Here is a 20,973-nt window from a genome sequence, read left to right on the forward strand (position 1 = left end):
TACAACCAGAAGGTTTTGCTGATCCTAAGGATGCTAACAACTATGCAAGCTCCAACAATGCTTCTATGGAATGGTGCAAGCATCTCGGAGTCGGAATATACGCTTTGATGTGATGATCAAAGCTTTTGGGTTTATACAAGGTTTATGAGAAACTTGTGTTTCCAAAGAAGTGAGTGGGAGCACTATAGAATTTCTGATAAGTATATGGGGTTGACATATTGTTGATCAGAAATAATGTAGAATTTCTGGAAAGCATAATGGGTTGTTTGAAAGGAGTTTTTCAAAGGAAAACCTGGATAGAGCTACTTGAACATTGAGCATCAAGATCTATAGAGATAGATCAAAACGCTTAATAGAACTTTCGATGAAATGCATGCCTTGACAAGTTTTTGAAGGAGTTCAAAATAGATCATCAAAGAAGGAGTTCTTGGCTGTGTTGTAAGGTGTGAATTTGAGTAAGACTCAAAGCCCGACCACGGCAGAAGAAAGAGAAAGGACGAAGGTCGTCCCCTATGCCTTAGTCGTAGGCTCTAAAGTATGCCATGATGTGTACCGCACCTGACGTATGCCTTGCCATGAGTCTGTCAAGGGGTACAAAGAGTGATCCGGGATTGAATCACTGAACAGCGGTCAAAGTTATCCTTAGTAACTAGTGGACTAAGGATTTTTTTTCTAGATTATGGAGGTGATTAAAGAGTTCGTCGTAAAGAGTTACGTAGATGCAAGCTTTGACACTAATCCGAATAACTCTGAGTAGTAAAACGGATTCGTATAGTAGAGCAGTCATTTGGAATAGTTCCAAATGGTGCGTAGTAGCAGCATCTATAGGATGACAGATCTGAAAGGTTCAGATCCGTTGAGTAAAAAACTCTCTCACAACCAAGACATGATCGAACCCAAGAACTGTATGGGTGTTACATTCATTACAATCACACAATGATGTGAAGTAGATTATTGACTCTAGTGCAAGTGGGAGACTGTTGGAAATATGCCCTAGAGGCAATTATAAATTGGTGATTATTATATTTCCTTGTTCATAATAATCGTTTATTATCCATGCTAGAATTGTATTGATTGGAAACGCAAATACATGTGTGGATACATAGACAACACACTGTCCCTAGTGAGCCTCTAGTTGACTAAATCGTTGATCAAAGATGGTCAAGGTTTCCTGGCCATGGGCAAGTGTTGTCACTTGATAACGGGATCACATCATTAGGAGAATGATGTGATGGACAAGACCCAAACTATAAACGTAGCATATGATCGTGTCAGTTTATTGCTACTATTTTCTGCATGTCAATGTATATGTTCCTATGACCCTGAGATCATGCAACTCCCGGATACCGGAGGAATACCTTGTGTGTATCAAACGTCAAAACGTTACTCGGTGACTATTAAAGTGCTCTACAGGTATCTCCAAAGGTGTATGTTGGGTTGGCATGGATCAAGACTGGGATTTCTCACTCTGTGTGACGGAGAGGTATCTCGGGGCCCACTCGGTAATACAACATCACAACAAGCCTTGCAAGCAATGTGACTAAGAAGTTAGTTACGGGATATTGTATTACGGAACGAGTAAAGAGACTTGCCGGTAATGAGATTGAACTAGGTATGGAGATACCGATGATCGAATCTCGGGCAAGTGGCATACGAAAGGGCAAAGGGAACATCATACGGGATTAACTGAATCCTTGACATAGAGGTTCAACCGATAGAGATCTTCATAGAATATGTAGGAGCCAATATGGACATCCAGGTCCCGCTGTTGGCTATTTACCGGGGAGTTTCTCAGGTCATGTTTGCATAGTTCTCGAACCCGCAGGGTCTGCACACTTAAGGTTTGATGACGTTTCGATATTATTGAGTTGTGTGTATTTGGTAACCGAAAGTTGTTCGGAGTCCCAGATGAGATCCCGGACATCACGAGGAGCTCTGGAATGGTCCGGAGGTAAAGATTGATATATAGAAAAGTGGGTTTTGAACTCCATAAAAGTTTCGGGCATTTCAGGCAGTGTACCGGGAGTGACAAATGGTTCTGGGGGTCCACCAGGTGGGCCCACCCACCCCAAAGGGTCTCATGGGCTGTGCGATGACGTGGACCAGCCCTTAGTGGGCTGGCCGAAGCCTCCACTAAATCCCAAGGCGGATTGGAGGTGGGAAGGAAAGAAACCCAAAGATGGAAAAGGTGGAAAGGGTTGCCAAGTGGAGAGGAGGAATCCTACTCCTAGTAGGATTGGATTAGGACTCCTTCACCTCCAATTTCGGCCAAAACTTGAGGGTTTGAGGCTGCCTCCTCCCCTCCCTCCCTCCTATATATACTAGAGGTTTTAGAGGTGAGGGCTAACCCTAATTGCCACGTGCTCCCTCTACTTCTCTCTAGATCTGTTTCTCCTCTAGTCTAGTTCGGCGGTGCTTAGGAGAACTGCTGGATTAGTTCACCACCACCACCACCACGCCGCCGTGCTAGAGAACTCATCTACCTCTCCGCCCCTCTTGCTGGATCAAGAAGGCGGGGATCGTCATCGAGTTGTACGTGTGCTGAATGCGGAGGTGTCGTCCGTTTGGCACTAGATCGGGATGGATCGTAATGGGATTGCGGGACAGATCGTGATGAGATCGTCGGACGGGCTGCGATTTGGATCGCGAAGATGTTCCACTACATCAACCGCGTTATATACGCTTCCGCTTAGCGATCTACAAGGGTATGTAGATTCACTCTCCCCTCTCGTAGATGATCATCACCATGGATAGGTATTGCGTGTGTGTAGGAAATTTTTTGTTTCCCATGCGACGTTCCCCAACAAACATCAAGAGTACATTATGAGGTATCACCCTCGGTACTCGATAGTAGCTCTGCAGAGTCGTACAACTAGGGGGTGTGAGGTGATGTGATGGGTCATGGCTTGTCGATCAGTTGGTCGAGTCTTCAAGTCTTCTAGTCGTCGAGTCTTCGATGATGAAGCAAGGGCGACTAGGGCTAAGTGGGGTCACTGCAGATCACTAATCAATCTATACTAAGCATTTAATATGCAGTAGGGTACAATAGCAGTTTTAACAAAATAGGTTATGCATCAGAATAGGAGCTATCTACAACAATAGAAAAATAAATGCAAGCATGAGGGAGAAAGAATGGGTGCTATCAGAATGATCAAGGGGGTTTGTTTGCCTTGTTGCTCTGCTGCAAAAGGTTGATCGTCACTCGCGTTATCGTACCGGTAGCAGCGTTAGTTCGGCCTCTACCGGAGGGAAGAGGAGGAAGAAACAATAAATAAAAGCAACAAATGCATTGTGATGCAAGACATGGCAATAAGAAATGCTAGGGATGATCTAGCACAGTACTACACGTTATGGACGGAGCGGAAAAATATTTGATGATATTTTCTGGGTGTATGGCTACTACCGAAGAGGTGATCCTAATGCCAAAATGTCCATGTTCATAATTCTAGGAGCATTTGACACATGAACGGACAGCGTATTCGTATTCATGGGATTTTTCTGAGCAATTTTCATATATAAATTATTTTCATCTGACTTGCGGTTTATTTTATATGAATTTCCAAAGATTTAATAATATTCCGAAATTCTGGAATTATTATTAATTCTAAAAATAAATAGAAAGGCTGGATGCACCTGGTCCAGTGCACTTGGGGCTGACATGGAGGCCTAGTTGACTGGGTCAAATGCCTAGCCAACACAGGCTGACTGGTGGGCCACGGGTGAGTTAGCAGCCTAATCAATAGTCAACAATTTGATCGTTGACTACTCAAACCTGACCAGTGGGGGCAACAGATCGGTGTCTCTATTTAGTAAAATGTCTTAACTAATTTAAATTAGTTAGCAGTGGGACCCGCATGTAATAGACTCACATTTTCAATCAATGGATAGTTAGCAGGGGTGGGCCCACATGTGAGTGAGCCAAAGTGTTAATTAATTTTAAAATAAACTAACAGTGACTTAAATAGCAAGGGGGTTCCACCTGGAACATGGGAGATTAGGGTCTAAACTAAGCCCCAGCCGGTGGGGTCCACACGTTAGCAGCCCATCGGTGTTTAAACGCTTGCACGCGCCGATGCAGCTCCGGCGGCCACCAGGAACGGCGTAGCTGCACAGGAATAGCACTCGGGCCACCATTTCACGCGCCGCGACCACCTACGAGACGCTGGGGCTTGCGTGCGTCGATCTACGCCATCGGCAGCGTCGGGGGTGGTCGGACACGGCAACGGCAGTGAGGCCGAGCGGCGGCCGGAGTTCGGGCTTGGGAAAAAGGTAGCGGGAGCGGTGAGAGGGGGTAGTTGCGGGTCGGGGTTCGACGCAGCACGGGCCCTCGAGCGCGCGAGTGGCACACGGGGGTGGTGAGGAGCACGCATGGCTCGCGTGCAACTGCCATGGCAGCACACGAAGCTCGGAGGCGAGGCATGCTAGGTAAAGGGGGGTCGGGAGCATGGGGGAGAGGAGATCGAGGCGGCGCTCACATTGGAGCTCGAGGGAGGTCTCGGGGTAGCCGGGGGTCGTCGGAGGTGAGCAGATCCACGACGAGGCAGAAGCAGCATCCGACGAAGGAGATCGACGCGGGCAGCGATGACGCGGCGCATCGGTCCCATCCAGCAAGCGCACGCGACGTGGGCAAAGGCGGGGGTCCTCCTGGACATGCTCGAGCGCCTCTCGGTGGCTGGTGGCCGCTGCAAATGGCGAGCGACGGCGACGAACGCGCTGGAGCGAGACGGGAGAGGGCGAGGGGAGTGGGCGAGGGGGACTGGAGTGGCCTAGGGTTCGTCCAAGGGTGTCGCGTGGATGCTCTTATCCACCAGGGGTCCTTGGGATGGCCGGCACGTGGCTAGGGCACGGCCATGGCGGCCGGATGCCACCACACCCCTCGTGTGCCTCTTGTAGCAAGAGGTTGAAGGAGAGGTGGTGGTGGTGGGCCGGGCTATGCACTATAGGAGTGGGCTACAAGTGCATAGTTCAGATTCTTTTTTTTTCTTTTTTTTCTCTTTTCTTTTTCAACAATAGTTTTGTATTTTATTTAGCCTACAGATGACCTTTGTGAAATATGGGACTTAGCCACATAAACACTTTGCAATATTTAGTATTGTCGCAAAATGAGTGAACTCTGGACACGCCACATAAACTCTAAAGTGTGTCTACATACATCCACATAAATACCCAAGGCGTAGCATAAGAGTTAGCCACGTGGCTATCTAATGGAGGTACTGTCACGAGGTATATGCTCTCAGAGTTTGTTTTCCGTTTTATTTATGAGTCAATGGTGTTCAGTTGCTGGATTTTAAACTATTAATAATATATGGCTACATGCATCAGTCCTATGCAGAGGCCAGGCTTATACTCCTTTTCCAAAAACAAAAAAAGATGTGGATATAAAGATTTATGAAGGCTCCTATGATTTAATAAAATTTCAGGAAATTTGCGAATAAATAACCCCTACAAAAATATGTAGCACGGATTATTGCAGGATTACTGAAACAACATAAACACGTTGTCATGGTCACCAATTCATAAGACTCTTTGACACATCTAAATTATGAAACTACAATAGTCAAGCGCATCATCATCATTCACACGGAGGGCATTTCCTGCAGGGAACAGGTTAATTCACACACAAGGGCTACTTTGACGAGCAAATGACGGTACAATTCCCGATTTCCTTCTCTCTGATACCTAGATTGCAGGAAACGCTCCCAAGATACAGCAGCAAACATAATTTCAATCCTACAGTTAAATAGCCTAGCTCATCTCATGCACTGTACAACGCCACATTTTTGTCTGCACCAGCAATCGAGGGCTGACGCCATAAACAGTGCATCTCCTCACCGGGGTTGGTTTTTGTTGAAGCGGTTACTTCTTCCGCCTTTTCGGCTCAACCTGCAGTGGATGGGCCAAAATTAAAGAGGGATAGAAAAGAATGTGCTGACTAAGCTATGTCTTATATTAAGCTCATCTTCATCGTGAAATACATGAACTGAGATCATGCTAATGGATGACAATATCCTGTGTTAACAGGTATGATGGTCTACAAACAAGATCCCAATCATGGCTGATAGAAGCTTAGTACACCCAGCAGATCACAAAATTTCCCTACATTCTACTCCTGCCGTTCCTAAATATCCTGTGTTAACAGGTATGATGGTCTACAAACAAGATCCCAATCATGGCTGATAGAAGCTTAGTACACCCAGCAGATCACAAAATTTCCCTACATTCTACTCCCGCCGTTCCTAAATATAAGTCTTTTTAGAGGTTTCACTAAAAGACTACATACTGATGTATATAGACACACTTCAGAGTGTAGATTCACTCATTTTGCTATGTATGTAGTCTCCTAGTTGAATCCCTAAAAAGACTTATATTTAGGAACGGAGGGAGTATAAGTTACTCTTGCCAGGGCTTCAGTTACTCCAAGATAATATCAGAATGTCAGTTTAAGGTCCTAACTTGTTTTGCCAACCAAAGAACAATCATTCTTACCATAACAGCCTATTTAAAATTATTGCCAGCATATGCAAGGCTGCTTGGCAAGGGACTAAATGTTCTGCAAACACAATATAATAAGGTTCTTGACAAAGTAGTACACACATGCATGGACTCAAAGAACTCATGACAGCAAATTTTAACAATACATGAGTACTTGTTTAGTCAAACACCAAATCTTAGGAATATTGAAGGAACAAAGGCAAGAACCACCAACTTTTGGAAATTATATTCTTGAAATTAAATTCAATAAAATAAGATAAAGGCACAAAGCTATCTGCAAGCAGAAATTAATAAACAGTACAGTCAAGAAAAGGGAACAAAACATCACTGACCTTAGAATCAGAACTTGGTGAACTCGGGTATGAATTTGAAGGTCTCTTTGCACCATTTTCTTTAGCACAGTCTGCGCACAGGAAAGTATCTAACTTTTTGGCCTGCTCAATGGTCATTCCCATACAGGTTGGATGGAACCTGCACATGTTCAAAGGCACATACTAAATAAACATGTGAATAAAGAAGGTCAAGAGTAGCAGAAATGAAGCAGCACAATACTAAATACTACTCCATTCCATAATAAATGTCGTGGTTTTAGTTAGGGAGTAGCAATTTGTTGCTGAATGTTTTGTATGCAAATATAAAGGGCACATGCCATGTCTATATATAGAAAGTAGGAAAATTAGTGTTAATAGACATTTATCATGATTGGTGGTCAGATAAGAGAGAACTGCCATGCGAAACTAGTTGAAGCAAATACTCTTATAGGAGGCAAGGAAATATTATCCAAAACAGGCAACCTGTAGGTCAGAAACTAGAAGAAAAGGAGAAACATTTTTTTTTGCTTTGCGTCTTTTTATGAAGTACTCCCTCCACCCACAAATATAAGATGCTTTGGATATTTCAATATGGACTACATACGAACTGAAATGAGCGAACAAACACATTAAAACATGTATATATACATCCGATTCAGAAAAAAGTTAGAACATCTTATATTTGTGAATGGAGGGAGTAATAAACAACAAGCATCTCTTTTGTGTTGCATCTTTATAGAGTAATAAATATGCAACACTGTGTTCCTTGAGATGATACTCTGTACTTCTGTAGGTTAGGTGCTCCTTGCAACAAATATAAGGATGAGATACAATCTCTAGCCGCGGATATAACCATTTTTAGGATTGAAAACAAGGATATGCTCTAAAAATCAAAACAATGAATGATGTGCTTGTGTGAAATACTGATTTCCAAACTCTGACATGGTATGTCCAAAACACCAATGTATTTATGTAGTTCAAACATCTTTGGAAGTGGGAAAAGGGTCAAAATATGCTAATTTTATAAACACCAATGAAACATGCAATATTCACTTTCCAAGTATTCCACAGGGAGATAGCATCACCACATCAGAGCCAGCTCAATACTGTTAAGGCAGCTATTTCTCAAACAACCATGCGAAAGCACAATGCAAATGCTGAAACAGAGCACAGGACACAGAATAAAGAGATTGCTGAACTTTCTGAGAGACGGACCTTTCACAGATATGAGACTAAAACTGTTCTTTTGAATTATACTCCCTCCGTCCGGAATTACTTGTCACAAAAATGATACAAATGAATGTATCTAGAACTAAAATACATCTAGATACATCCATTCCTACGACAAGTATTTCCGGACGGAGGGAGTATATCTTATGAAAACTATGAATGTGACGTCAGTGCAACCTACATATCTTTGTGAACTGCAAAGCATAAGAATGTGGAGCATCAGGCTGTAAGAAACATTAGATGTTCATCAATTGCATTTGACTATCTTCAGTCCTAACCAAAAGATGTTATCCCACAATTTAACTTGGCTTTCAAATGAAAATACCCGATCGCAAGGTAAGCTAAGTCATGATGCACACAAAAAAAAATAGATATAAGCTAGATATGCTGAATGCAGCCTGTAAATGCAAGTCAGCTAATTGCTGATGCTATCCCTTGGCCATATAACAACCAAACCGACAACATCAGCTGCATAAACTCTGAACTGAAGACTTCATTTCTCTCAGAGATTTACCAGTCTTTGCATCCCTCACACTGCACCATGAGGTCATCTGGGTTGTACGGCATCTCGCACTTGCAGTACCTTCACACACACACACAGAAACCCCAAATGAGACCACCATACGACAGCCAGCCCCAGAATGCATTGCAAATCGAGAATAACGAAAGGAAGGCGGGGCACACAGCACATACACGGCGACACGGTCGGGGGTGAATGCCCCGGTGGCCGCCTTGTACTCGAATCGGCAGAAGAAGTCCTCGGGGCCGACGTTGTCGAGCTTGGTGTAGTTCTTGAAGGAGTGGACGATGCACTTGCCCTCGATAGTGTGTGCGCTCTGCGTGTCGAAGTGGTCGGAGAGGAAAAGCTCTTTGGCCCCGTGGAACTGCCGGCGGCCGCCCTTGGACTCCTCCGGCCGGTAGTACCAACGCACCCGGACCCGCACGCTCCCCCGACCGTCCGACTCCAGGCTCTCCACCCGGGCCACGTAGGGCGCGTTGTCCGTGTCCGACGGCCGCATCAGCACGCAGTCCCCGACTTCGCACCCAGAAAAGCAAGGTCGTCAAACAAAGACCAAATCTTGGCGCAAATGGCGACGCAGCAGCATCAAGGAGAGCGCGTACCTCGGACGACCTTGGTGGTGCCCCTGATGGTGTAGGAGTCGATGTCCCTCTTGCCCTGCTTGGTCTTGGCCATGGAGGTCGGGGTTGGATCGGGAGGAAACCCTAGGAAGCTGAGCGGGGGGGAGGAGGGGAAGGGAGGGGAGGGGTGTGGTTGCCACGGCTCCGTTCCGACCAGGGAGGAGGAGGCCGGGGAGGGAGGGGTAGTTCGGGGATTTCGTGGGGGAGCAGTGAAAATGTGAAATGGATGTTTGAATCCAAGTGGCGTCATGGCATCCTCCGCCGTCCGATGGAGCAGGTTTGGCGTCTTCTCCGTCGTTTGGAGTTTTGGACGGTGAGTTCTGCCCTTCCCATTTCTCAAACTCAAAACTATAGACAGAGCACTCCACGAAACCATTTGTCTATTTTTCTTGCCGTAGTTCTAGCCACACCGTATGTCGTGTCGCGTTAGTCAACGCGCGATCCCCACGTGAAGTCGTGGATGACCACTGACCACTAGGGACAAAAAATAATTCAAAAGAGCTGCCAAATCTATTGATTAGAAAAACTTTGCCCTTAAATCGGACTCTGTCCGCGGACACGGTTGCGAAAACGGACCATCCAACGTTATTTGCATACATTTTTAATTAAACGAATTACATACGAAACAGATAGTTTTTATCTAAACCGGGGCACATTCATTACAATTTTGACATTTTTCAAACGATCGGACCCAATGATGAAGACAAAGAGAGGGTGGGCGAGCAGGGGCTGTCCCCTATCGATTGAGGAAAACAGTACGAGGTAATAGTAATTAGAGGGAACAGAAGGTGATTAGTTGTATTTGGCTCCCTTCAACCAGAAGGCCCGAAGCACAAGCCACTCCTGGCCTAGTACGCTCTAACTTTTAGTTTTAGGTCATTGCTTATATAAAACTAGTAGAATGTCTGTGCATTACTACGGACTACAATGAATAAGTCATAAATAATTAATGTCATCTCAAAGGTCGAAGCTTATTTCTTTCACATACGTGTGGGAGTGTACTTATGTTTGGATTTTTACACCTAAAACAAATAAACTTCTTAGCATACACACAAATGCAATTGTACTATATTGATATAAATTTTCATAAATCTAAGAGATAAAGACATAAACTTGCAAAATTCAGGTTGCTTTTTTCGCTGGATTTTTAACTTTTGAATGAAATTTCATTGTCACTTAGGGGACATGCATATGTTTGTGTGCCTGAAAAAGATTCACTTTTTGTAACATTTTACTGTTAGTTTTGAGCCTTTCAAGAATAAACGTGCTAATTCGTCGACATACACCAACAATTTGTTTGTGCTCTATCCCGGTTCTTCCTTCGTAGGCAATCTTTGTCCTTTTTTAGCCACTCTCGCCTTGAAAGAAAATAAAGCTACATCTTTCTCTTTGAATTCCCTTCCCTTCACCTTTTTCTCATCACAGTGTGTGGGCCCTCTTTTCAAAACCATGTACTTTATATCTAATAAAAAAATTATTTGAATATGCTCTTAATCCCTTTTTGGCAATCAATTAGTTGAAAGAAACTTAAGCAATACCAATCACAACTAACTAAAATGAAACATAAACTCTATGAAGGTTCAAAATATTATATAGAAAGGAAATAATAAATCTTTTTTCTCTAGAAAAAAAATGAAAAATAGACCCTCTTAAATAACATCCCGAGAAAAAACCCTCTCTTAAATAGCATATACTACTTTCTGCACAAGATAAAAATGACTTGCAGAAGAGGTACTATGAGAAAAGCTATTTCTATATCTATCAAATGACTAGGAGGAGAATCTTCCGTTTAAGCACTACTCTCTTAAGGGGAAGCTTGATTTCAATATTGTCCTCTTAATTACCAAGAGGGGCCTAAGGAGAACATAAAGAAGCTTAACAAATCAAGATTTATGTGCTTTGTCTCTTCATCATGGTAAAATATAAATTGGAAATCAAGAGCAAAGATGTTATGCAATAGTTAGTTTCCGCTCTTACATCCCAAAATACATAAGATTTGATCGTCTCCAAGTTTCAACATTACCTTCAGCCCAAGAAAGGATTTTTTTTATTTCATAAAGTTATAAATGAAATCTCAAGGCATGACTGAAAATCAAGAACGATGTGATGAGTTTGAGAACATTAAGGTTTTTTGAGATAGAATAGGAACATTAAGTAGGACAACCCACAACCTAGTTAACAAAAAACCACGACAACATACTACCCTCACAAGGTATATACAAACAAACATGCATACGTTCTTTAGGTTCTCAACGTCTAATAGGGAAAAGGAGCACAGTAACATTTGAAACGGTGCTTCTGTTAAGCATGTTTGAAGTCTTCCTATATCATACTCTTTCGTTTCCTTTTCTCCTATCAAAGTGTATCCATGTTCAATCCATAAAAAATATAGTAGCTTCCACACTTGGTTCAGTGACGCAACGAGAGGTGTATATTGCTGGACATTTTTTAGGAATAAAACATTTTAGTAAAAACACCTGACCTATGAAAAGTCTTAGGTCTTTCTCAGTTCATACTCTATAGTTCAACAACTAAAAATGAAAATACATGTTGGGTCAAGACAAACTTGGCTCGCAAAACACCTGACAGGAATCATCAATTTGGCATACGCCGTTTGAAAGGATGGAGTTTGGAGCCGTTGGTCGTTGAAAGGTAATGATATTGCAAGACATTCAATCATCTGAATGACTGAAACACATAACCTACTTTCAAACCCTTTCTTAAAAGGAAAAAAATCAAGGCGAGCATATCATCAAACGATCTCCGAGGACGATCGAGCGACAAGCGGCAGCATCAAATTTGGGGTAGGGAAGTGCACCGGACATAACCAAACGATTACCATGACTTCCCCAATTCATAGCTCCCAATTGTCTGTCTCCGGGCACTCTCATTCCTTCGCTAATTTTTTCGCATAACTTCCTTATCTGTATTGGAGATGAAGCACCAACACATGCGGATGCAGTCCACTTCTATAACATGAAAAAAACAAAAAGTTGAACCGATAGAACAATCTCTTTTGTGCAACATTACGCGTGAATAATGATAATACACTTTTCAGTTAAGTAACAAAACTTCATACTAATATTCTTCCAACAAAAATCTTGTGATAATTACATCACCGAGACTTAAAGTGTATATAAAAAGGCAAAGTACACTTCTGTAACATGAAGATAACATAAAACAATCTATTTTGTGCAACATTACGCACGGATAATAATAATTTTTTCTAAAATTACGTAGCCAAACTTTGTATTGATATTCCTTTGCTAATCTATTGCTTGCAAAACCACTAACAGAAAACGGTAAAGTTTATCTTAACTTTGAATTAATAGATAAGAAGGTTCATGATATGACTTTATGATAGACTATGTGTAAGGCCATATTTCTACCCTTGTAATTTTGGTGATTCATGACGACACTTTTGTGGACTAATCGTGTGCAATAAGCTTTTCAGGTATTTCCTAGGTTTGCACAAAGACGATTCTTGTCCCTCGGTGTTTTGATGTGAAGACAGTCTTTGCTCTTACGCTTCCTTGTCGATGGACTTGGGTCGTAGGAAAAGTCGTACTATTAAGAGGGATCCTCTTTGGAAAAGTTTGGGTGGAATCATCATGTACACTTCTCCCTCACCCATTTTCCGCTTCGATGGAGATTTTCTACCCTGCCTTAACCTGCCTTGCATCTTCCAAGCGGTAGTGTCGCTCCCCGGAGTGGTATTACCACTTACCGCCGGTAGTACCGCCCTGCTGGCGGTAGTAACGCTCAGTGTGGTAGTACTCTGCTTGTGCCGCTGGCCTATACCGCTCCCAAAAGTGCGAACACTTTTGTGGGCGCGTTTTGCGGTAGTACAGGTGGTAGTACTGCCCGCAGCGCGGTACTACCGCCCTCAACGGTACTAGCGGCTCTGCCTCGGTTTTGGCCTGCCTCCTTTTGCCTGAGCGGTAGTATCGCTCCCCTGAGCGGTACTACCTCTTATCATCTGTAGTATCTATTGGAAATATTCCCTAGAGGCAATAATAAATTAGTTATTATTATATTTCTTTGTTCATGATAATCGTTTATTATCCATGCTATAATTGTATTGATTGGAAACACAGTGCATGTGTGGATACATAGACAAAACACTGTCCCTAGTAAGCCTCTAGTTGACTAGCTCATTGATCAAAGATGGTCAAGGTTTCCTGACCATAGGCAAGTGTTGTCACTTGATAATGGGATCACATCATTAGGAGAATCATGTGATGGACTAGACCCAAACTAATAGACGTAGCATGTTGATCGTGTCATTTTGTTGCTACTATTTTCTGCGTGTCAAGTATTTGTTCCTATGACCATGAGATCATATAACTCACTGACAACGGAGGAATGCTTTGTGTGTATCAAACGTCGCAACGTAACTGGGTGACTATAAAGATGCTCTACAGGTATCTCCGAAGGTGTTCGTTGAGTTAGTATGGATCGAGACTGGGATTTGTCACTCCCGTGTGACGGGGAGGTATCTCGGGGCCCACTCGGTAATACAACATCACACACAAGCCTTGCAAGCAATGTGACTTAGTGTAAGTTGCGGGATCTTGTATTACGGAACGACTAAAGAGACTTGCCAGTAAACGAGATTGAAATAGGTATGCGGATACTGACGATCGAATCTCGGGCAAGTAACATACCGAAGGACAAAGGGAATGACATACGGGATTATATGAATCCTTAGCACTGAGGTTCAAACGATAAGATCTTCGTAGAATATGTAGGATCCAATATGGGCATCCAGGTCCCGCTATTGGATATTGACCGAGGAGTCACTCGGGTCATGTCTACATAGTTCTCGAACCCGTAGGGTCTGCACACTTATGGTTCGACGTTGTTTTGTGCGTATTTGAGTTATATGGTTGGTTACTGAATGTTGTTCGGAGTCCCGGATGAGATCACGGACGTCACGAGGGTTTCCGGAATGGTCTGGAAATGAAGATTGATATATAGGATGACCTCATTTGATTACCGGAAGGTTTTCGGAGTTACCCGGAATGTACCGGGAATGACGAATGGGTTCTGGATGTTCACCGAGGGGGGGGGGGCAGCCCACCCCGGGGAAGCCCATAGGCCTTGGGGGTGGCGCACCAGCCCTTGGTGGGCTGGTGGGACAGCCCAAGAAGGCCCTATGCGCCATAGATAGAAAATCAAAGAGAAAAGAAAAAAAGGAGGTGGTAAGGAAGAGAAGGACTCCACCTTCCAATCCTAGTTGGACTAGGATTGGAGGAGGACTCCTCCTCCCCTTGGTGGCGCAACCCTTGGGGCTCGTTGAGCCTCAAGGCAAGCCTCCCCTCCCCTCCTCCTATATATATGGAGCTATTAGGGCTGATTTGAGACAACTTTTGCCACGGCAGCCCGACCACATACCTCCACGGTTTTACCTCTAGATCGCGTTTCTCCGGAGCTCGGGCGGAGCCCTGCTGAGATTAGATCACCACCAACCTCCGGAGCGCCGTCACGCTGCCGGAGAACTCATCTACCTCTCCATCTCTCTTGCTGGATCAAGAAGGCCGAGATCATCGTCAAGCTGTACGTGTGCTGAACGTGGAGGTGCCGTCCGTTCGGCACTAGATCGTGGGACGGATCGCGGGACGGTTCGTGGGACGGTACGCGGGGCGGATTGAGGGACGTGAGGACGTTCCACTACATCAACCGCGTTCACTAACGCTTCTGCTGTGCGATCTACAAGGGTACGTAGATCGGAAATCCCCTCTTGTAGATGGACATCACCATGATAGGTCTTCGTGCGCGTAGGAAAATTTTTGTTTCCCATGCGATGTTCCCCATCAGTGGCATCATGAGCTAGGTTCATGCGTAGATGTCTTCTCGAGTAGAACACAAAAGTTTTTGTGGGCGGTGATGTGCGTTTTGCTGCCCGCCTTAGTCTTTTCTTGATTCCGCGGTATTGTTAGATCGAAGCGGCTCGGACCGACATTACTCGTACGCTTACGAGAGACTGGTTTCATCGCTACGAGTAACTCCGTTGCTCAAAGATGACCGGCGAGTGTCGGTTTCTCCAACTTTAGTTGAATCGGATTTGACCGAGGAGGTCCTTGGATAAGGTTAAATAGCAATTCATATATCTCCGTTCTGGTGTTTGCATAAGTAAGATGCGATCCTACTAGATACCCATGGTCACCACGTAAAACATGCAACAACAATTAGAGGACGTCTAACTTGTTTTTGCAGGGTATGCTTGTGATGTGATATGGCCAACGATGTGATGTGATATATTGGATGTATGAGATGATCATGTTGTAATAGTTAATATCGACTTGCACGTCGATGGTACGGCAACCGGCAGGAGCCATAGGGTTGTCTTTAAACTAACGTTTGTGCTTGCAGATGCGTTTACTATATTGCTAGGACGTAGCTTTAGTAGTAATAGCATGAGTAGCACGACAACCCCGATGGCGACACGTTGATGGAGATCATGATGATGGAGATGATGGTGTGACGCCGGTGACAAGAAGATCGTGCCGGTGCTTTGGTGATGGAGATCAAGAAGCACATGATGATGGCCATATCATGTCACTTATGAATTGCATGTGATGTTAATCCTTTATGCTCCTTATCTTGCTTAGAACAACGGTAGCATTATGAGGTGATCTCTCACTAAAATTTCAAGATGAAATTGTGTTCTCCCCGACTGTGCACCGTTGCGACAGTTCTTCGTTTCGAGACACCACGTGATGATCGGGTGTGATAGACTCAACGTTCACATACAACGGGTGCAAAACAGTTGCACACGCGGAACACTCGGGTTAAGCTTGACGAGCCTAGCATGTGCAGACATGGCCTCGGAACACATGAGACCGAAAGGTCGAGCATGAATCGCATAGTTGATATGATTAGCATAGAGATGCTTACCACTGAAACTATTCTCGACTCACGTGATGATCGGACTTGAGATAGTGGATTTGGATCATGTACCACTCAAATGACTAGAGAGATGTACTTTTTGAGTGGGAGTTCTTAAGTAATATTATTAATTGAACTAATTGTCATTAACATAGTCTAATGGTCTTTGCGAATTACGATGTAGCTTGTGCTATAGCTCTACTGTTTTTATATGTTCCTAGAGAAAATTTAGTTGAAAGTTGATAGTAGCAAACTTTGCAGACTGAGTCTGTAAAACCGAGGATTGTCCTCGTTGCTGCGCAGAAGGCTTATGTACTTAATGCACCACTCGGTGTGCTGCACCTCGAGCGTCGTCTGTAGATGTTGTGAACATCCGACATACACGTTTCTGATGACTACATGATAGTTCAGTGCAAAATACTTAATGGCTTAGAAGCAAGGCGCCGAAGACGTTTTGAAACGTCACGGAACATAAGAGATGTTCTAAAGAGATGAAATTGTGATTTCATGCTTGTGCCCTTGTTAAGAGGTATGAGACCTCCGACAAGATTCTTTGTCCATGAAGTAAAGGAGAAAATCTCAATCGTTGAGCGTGTGCTCAGATTATCTGAGTACGACAATCGCTTGAATCAAGTGGGAGTTGATCTTCCAGATAAGATAGTGATGGTTCTCCAAAGTCACTGCCACTAAGCTGTGAAAGCTTCGTGATGAACTATAACATATCAAGGATAGATACAATGATCCTTGAGCGATTCGCGATGTTTGACACTGCGAAAGTAGAAATCAAGAAGGAGCATCAATAGTTGATGGTTAGTAAAACCACTAAGTTTCGATAAAGGCAAGGGCTAGAAGGGATACTTCGTGAAACGGCAAAGCAGTTGCTGCACTAATGAAGAGACCCCAGATTAAATCCAAGCCCGTGACTAAGTGCTTCTGTTATGAGGGGAACGGTCACTGAGGCGGAGCAACTCTAGATACTTGGTAGATAAGAAGGCTGGCAAAAGTCGAAAGAAGTATATTTGATATACATGATGTTGATGTGTACTTTACTAGTACTCCTAGTAGCACGAGGGTATTGGATACCGGTTCGGTTGCTAAGTGATTAGTAACACGAAATGAAAGCTACGGCATAAACGGAGACTAGCTAAAGGCGAGGTGACGATACGTGTTGGAAGTGTTTCCAAGGTTGATATGATCAAACGTCGCACGCTCCCTCTACCATCGGGATTGGTGTTAAACCTAAATAATTGTTATTTGGTGCTTACGTTAAGCATGAACATGATTGGATCGTGTTTATTGCAATACGATTATTCATTTAAAAAGAATAACGGTTACTCTATTTGCTTGAATAATCACCTTCAATGGTTTATTGAATCTCGATCGTAGTGTCACACATGTTCATGATATTGGTGCCAAAAGATACGAGGTAATGATGATAGTACCACTTACTTGTGGCACTGCCGCTTGAGTCATGTTGGTATAAATTGCATGAAGAGGCTCCATGCTGATGGATCTTTATACTCACTTGATTTTGAATCACTAGTGACATGCAAATCATACCACATGAGCAAGGCCTTGTTTTCATTGAGATGAAACAAGATAGTAACTTGTTGGAAGTGATACATTTTGATGTATGCAGTCCAATGGGTGCTGAGGCACGCAGTGGATATCATTATGTTCTTACTTCAATGACGATTTGAGTAGATACAAGAGTATTTACTGAATGAATCACAAGTCTGAAATATTGAAAAGTTCAATTCTGTTTCGGAATGAAGTTCGTCGTAACAAGAGGATAAACGGTCTACGATATGATCATAGAAATGAATATCTGAGTTACGAGTTTTGGTACGCAGTTAAGACAATGTGGAAATTGTTTCGCAGTTCATGCCACCTGGAACATCATAGTGTGATGATGTGTCTGAACGTCATAGCCACGCACTATTTGGTATGGTGCATGCTATGATGTCTCTTATCGAATTACCACTATCGTTTATGGGTTATGCATTAGAGACAACCGCATTCACTTTAAATAAGGCACCGCGTATTTCCGTTGAGATGACACAGTATAGACTGAGGTTTAGAGAAATCTAAACTGTCGTTTCTTGAAAGTTTGGGGCTTCGACACTTATGTGAAAAAGTTTCAGTCTGATAAGCTCGAACCCAAAGCGGATAAATGCATCTTCATAGGATATCCAAAACAGTTGGGTACATCTCCTATCTTAGATCCGAAAGCAAAATGTTTGTTTCTAGAAACGGATCCTTTCTCGAGGAAAGGTTTCTCTCGAAAGAATTGAGTGGGAGGGTGGTAGAACTTGATGAGGTTATTGAACCATCACTTCAACCAGTGTGTAGCAGGGCGCAGGAAGTTGTTCCTGTGGCGCCTACACCAATTGAAGTGAAAGCTGATGATGGTGATCATCGAGCATCAGATCAAGTTACTACAAGCCTCGTAGGTTTACAAGGTCACGTACTACTGCAGAGTGGTACGGTAACCCTATCTTGGAGGTCATGTTGTTGAGAAACAGTGAAACTACGAGTTATGAAGAAAGCAATGGTGGGCCCGGATTCCGACAAATGGCTGGAGGCCATGAAATCCGAGAGAGGATCCATGTATGAAAACAAAGTGTAGACTTTGGAAGAACTACTTGATGGTCATAGGACTATTGAGTAAAGATGGATCTTTAAAAGGAAGACAGACGATGATGGTGATAAGTCACTATTAAGAAAAGCTCGACTTGTCGCAAAGATGTTTCCGACAAGATCAAACAGTTGACTATGATGAGACTTTCTCACTCGTAGCGATGCTAAAAGTCTGTTAGAATTATGTTAGTAGTTGCTGCATTATTTATGAAATATTGCACATAGGATGTCAAAACATTGTTTCCTCGACGATTTCCTTGAGCAAACATTGTATGTGATACAACCAGGAGGTTTTGTCGATCCTAAAGATACTAGCAAGTATGCAAGCTCCAGCGATCCTTCAATGGACTTGTGCAAGCATCTCGGAGTTGGAATATACACTTTGATGAGATGATCAAAGATTTTGGGTTTGTACAAGGTTTATGAGAAACTTGTATTTCCAAAGAAGTGAGTGGGAGCACTATAGAATTTCTGATAAGTATATGTGGTTGACATATTGTGGATCAGAAGTAATGTAGAATTTTTGTAAAGCATACAAGGTTGTTTGAAAGGAGTTTTTCAAAGGAATACTTGGATTGCGCTACTTGAACGTTGAGCATCAAAGATCTATGGAAATAGATCGAAAGCACTTAATAGAAGTTTCAACAAGATGCGTGCCTTGACAAGTTTTTGAAGGAGTTCAAAATAGATCAGCAAGGAAGGAGTTCTTGGTTGTGTTGTGAGGTGTGAATTTGAGTAAGACTCAAAACCCGACCCCGACAAAATAAAGAGAATAGACGAAGGTCGTCTTCTATGCCTTGGCCGTAGAATCTGAAGTATGCCATGCTGGGTACCGCACCTGATGTGTGCCTTCACTCAAAGTCTATTGAGAGGTACAGAGAGTAATCCATGATTGAATCACTAGCAGCGGTCAAAATTTATCCTTAGTAACTGATGGACTAAGGAATTTTTCTCGATTATGGAGGTGGTTAAAGAGTTCATCGTAAAGGGTTATGTCGATGCAAGCTTTGACACTAATCCGAATAACTATGAGTAGTGAAACGGATTCGTATAGTAGAGTAGATGTTTGGAGTATTTCCGAATAGCACATAGTAGCAGCATCTATAAGATGACATAAAGATTTGTAAAGAACACACGGATCAGAAAGTTTCAGAACCGTTGACTAAAACCTCTCTCACGAGCAAGACGTGATCAGACCCCATAACTATATGGGTGTTGGATTCGTTGGAATCACATGGTGATGTGAACTAGATTATTGACTCTAGTGCAAGTGGGAGACTGTTGGAAATATGCCCTAGAGGCAATAATAAATTAGTTATTATTATATTTCTTTGTTCATGATAATCGTTTATTATCCATGCTATAATTGTATTGATTGGAAACACAGTGCATGTGTGGATACATAGACAAAACACTGTCCCTAGTAAGCCTCTAGTTGACTAGCTCGTTGATCAAAGATGGTCAAGGTTTCCTGACCATAGGCAAGTGTTGTCACTTGATAACGGGATCACATCATTAGGAGAATCATGTGATGGACTAGAACCAAACTAATAGACGTAGCATGTTGATCGTGTCATTTTGTTGCTACTATTTTCTACGTGTCAAGTATTTGTTCCTATGACCATGAGATCATATAACTCACTGACACCGAAGGAATGCTTTGTGTGTATCAAATGTCGCAACGTAACTGAGTGACTATAAAGATGCTCTACAGGTATCTCCGAAGGTGTTCGTTGAGTTAGTATGGATCGAGACTGGGATTTGTCACTCCGTGTGACGGAGAGGTATCTCGGGGCCCACTCGGTAATACAACATCACACACAAGCCTTGCAAGCAATGTGACTTAGTGTAAGTTGCGGGATCTTGTATTACGGAACGAGTAAAGAGACTTGCCGGTAAACGAGATTGAAATAGGTATGCGGATACTGATGATCGAATCTCGGGCAAGTAACATACCGAAGGACAAAGGGAATGACATACGGGATTATATGAATCCTTGGCACTGAGGTTCAAACGATAAGATCTTCGTAGAATATGTAGGATCCAATATGGGCATCTAGGTCCCGCTATTGGATATTGACCAAGGAGTCACTCGGGTCATGTCAACATAGTTCTCGAACCCGCAGGGTCTGCACACTTAAGGTTCGACGTTGTTTTATGCGTATTTGAGTTATATGGTTGGTTACCGAATGTTGTTCGGAGTCCTGGATGAGATCACGGACGTCATGAGGGTTTCCGGAATGGTCCGGAAACGAAGATTGATATATAG

At 43.2% G+C, this 20,973-nt stretch overlaps 1 protein-coding gene across 1 annotated transcript; it reads right to left on the reverse strand.

Moving 5' to 3' along the window:
- Nucleotides 1-5,503: 5,503 nt before the first annotated feature.
- Nucleotides 5,504-9,319, reverse strand: LOC123395876 (chromatin remodeling protein EBS-like). Its single transcript, XM_045090907.1, has 5 exons — nt 9,156-9,319; nt 8,727-9,069; nt 8,548-8,616; nt 6,825-6,963; nt 5,504-5,883 (listed from the first exon to the last, which is right to left on the reverse strand). Exons 1-5 carry the CDS (start codon nt 9,226-9,228, stop codon nt 5,857-5,859), a joined length of 651 nt encoding a protein of 216 aa, XP_044946842.1. The 5' UTR covers nt 9,229-9,319; the 3' UTR covers nt 5,504-5,856.
- Nucleotides 9,320-20,973: the final 11,654 nt, after the last annotated feature.

This window comes from Hordeum vulgare, chromosome 5H, assembly GCF_904849725.1.
Source record: "Hordeum vulgare subsp. vulgare chromosome 5H, MorexV3_pseudomolecules_assembly, whole genome shotgun sequence".
Taxonomy (NCBI): domain Eukaryota; kingdom Viridiplantae; phylum Streptophyta; class Magnoliopsida; order Poales; family Poaceae; genus Hordeum; species Hordeum vulgare.

What these genes read in the sequence shown, in the direction of transcription:
- LOC123395876 (XM_045090907.1), bottom strand. Translation starts at nt 9,228, where the DNA reads ATGGCCAAGACCAAGCAGGGCAAGAGGGACATCGACTCCTACACCATC. An exon ending in CACCACCAAGGTCGTCCGAG is followed by an intron (nt 9,070 to 9,155) that starts GTACGCGCTCTC and finishes CTGGGTGCGAAG; the next exon opens with TCGGGGACTGCGTGCTGATG. An exon ending in CACCAAGTTCTGATTCTAAG is followed by an intron (nt 5,884 to 6,824) that starts GTCAGTGATGTT and finishes CATCCACTGCAG; the next exon opens with GTTGAGCCGAAAAGGCGGAA.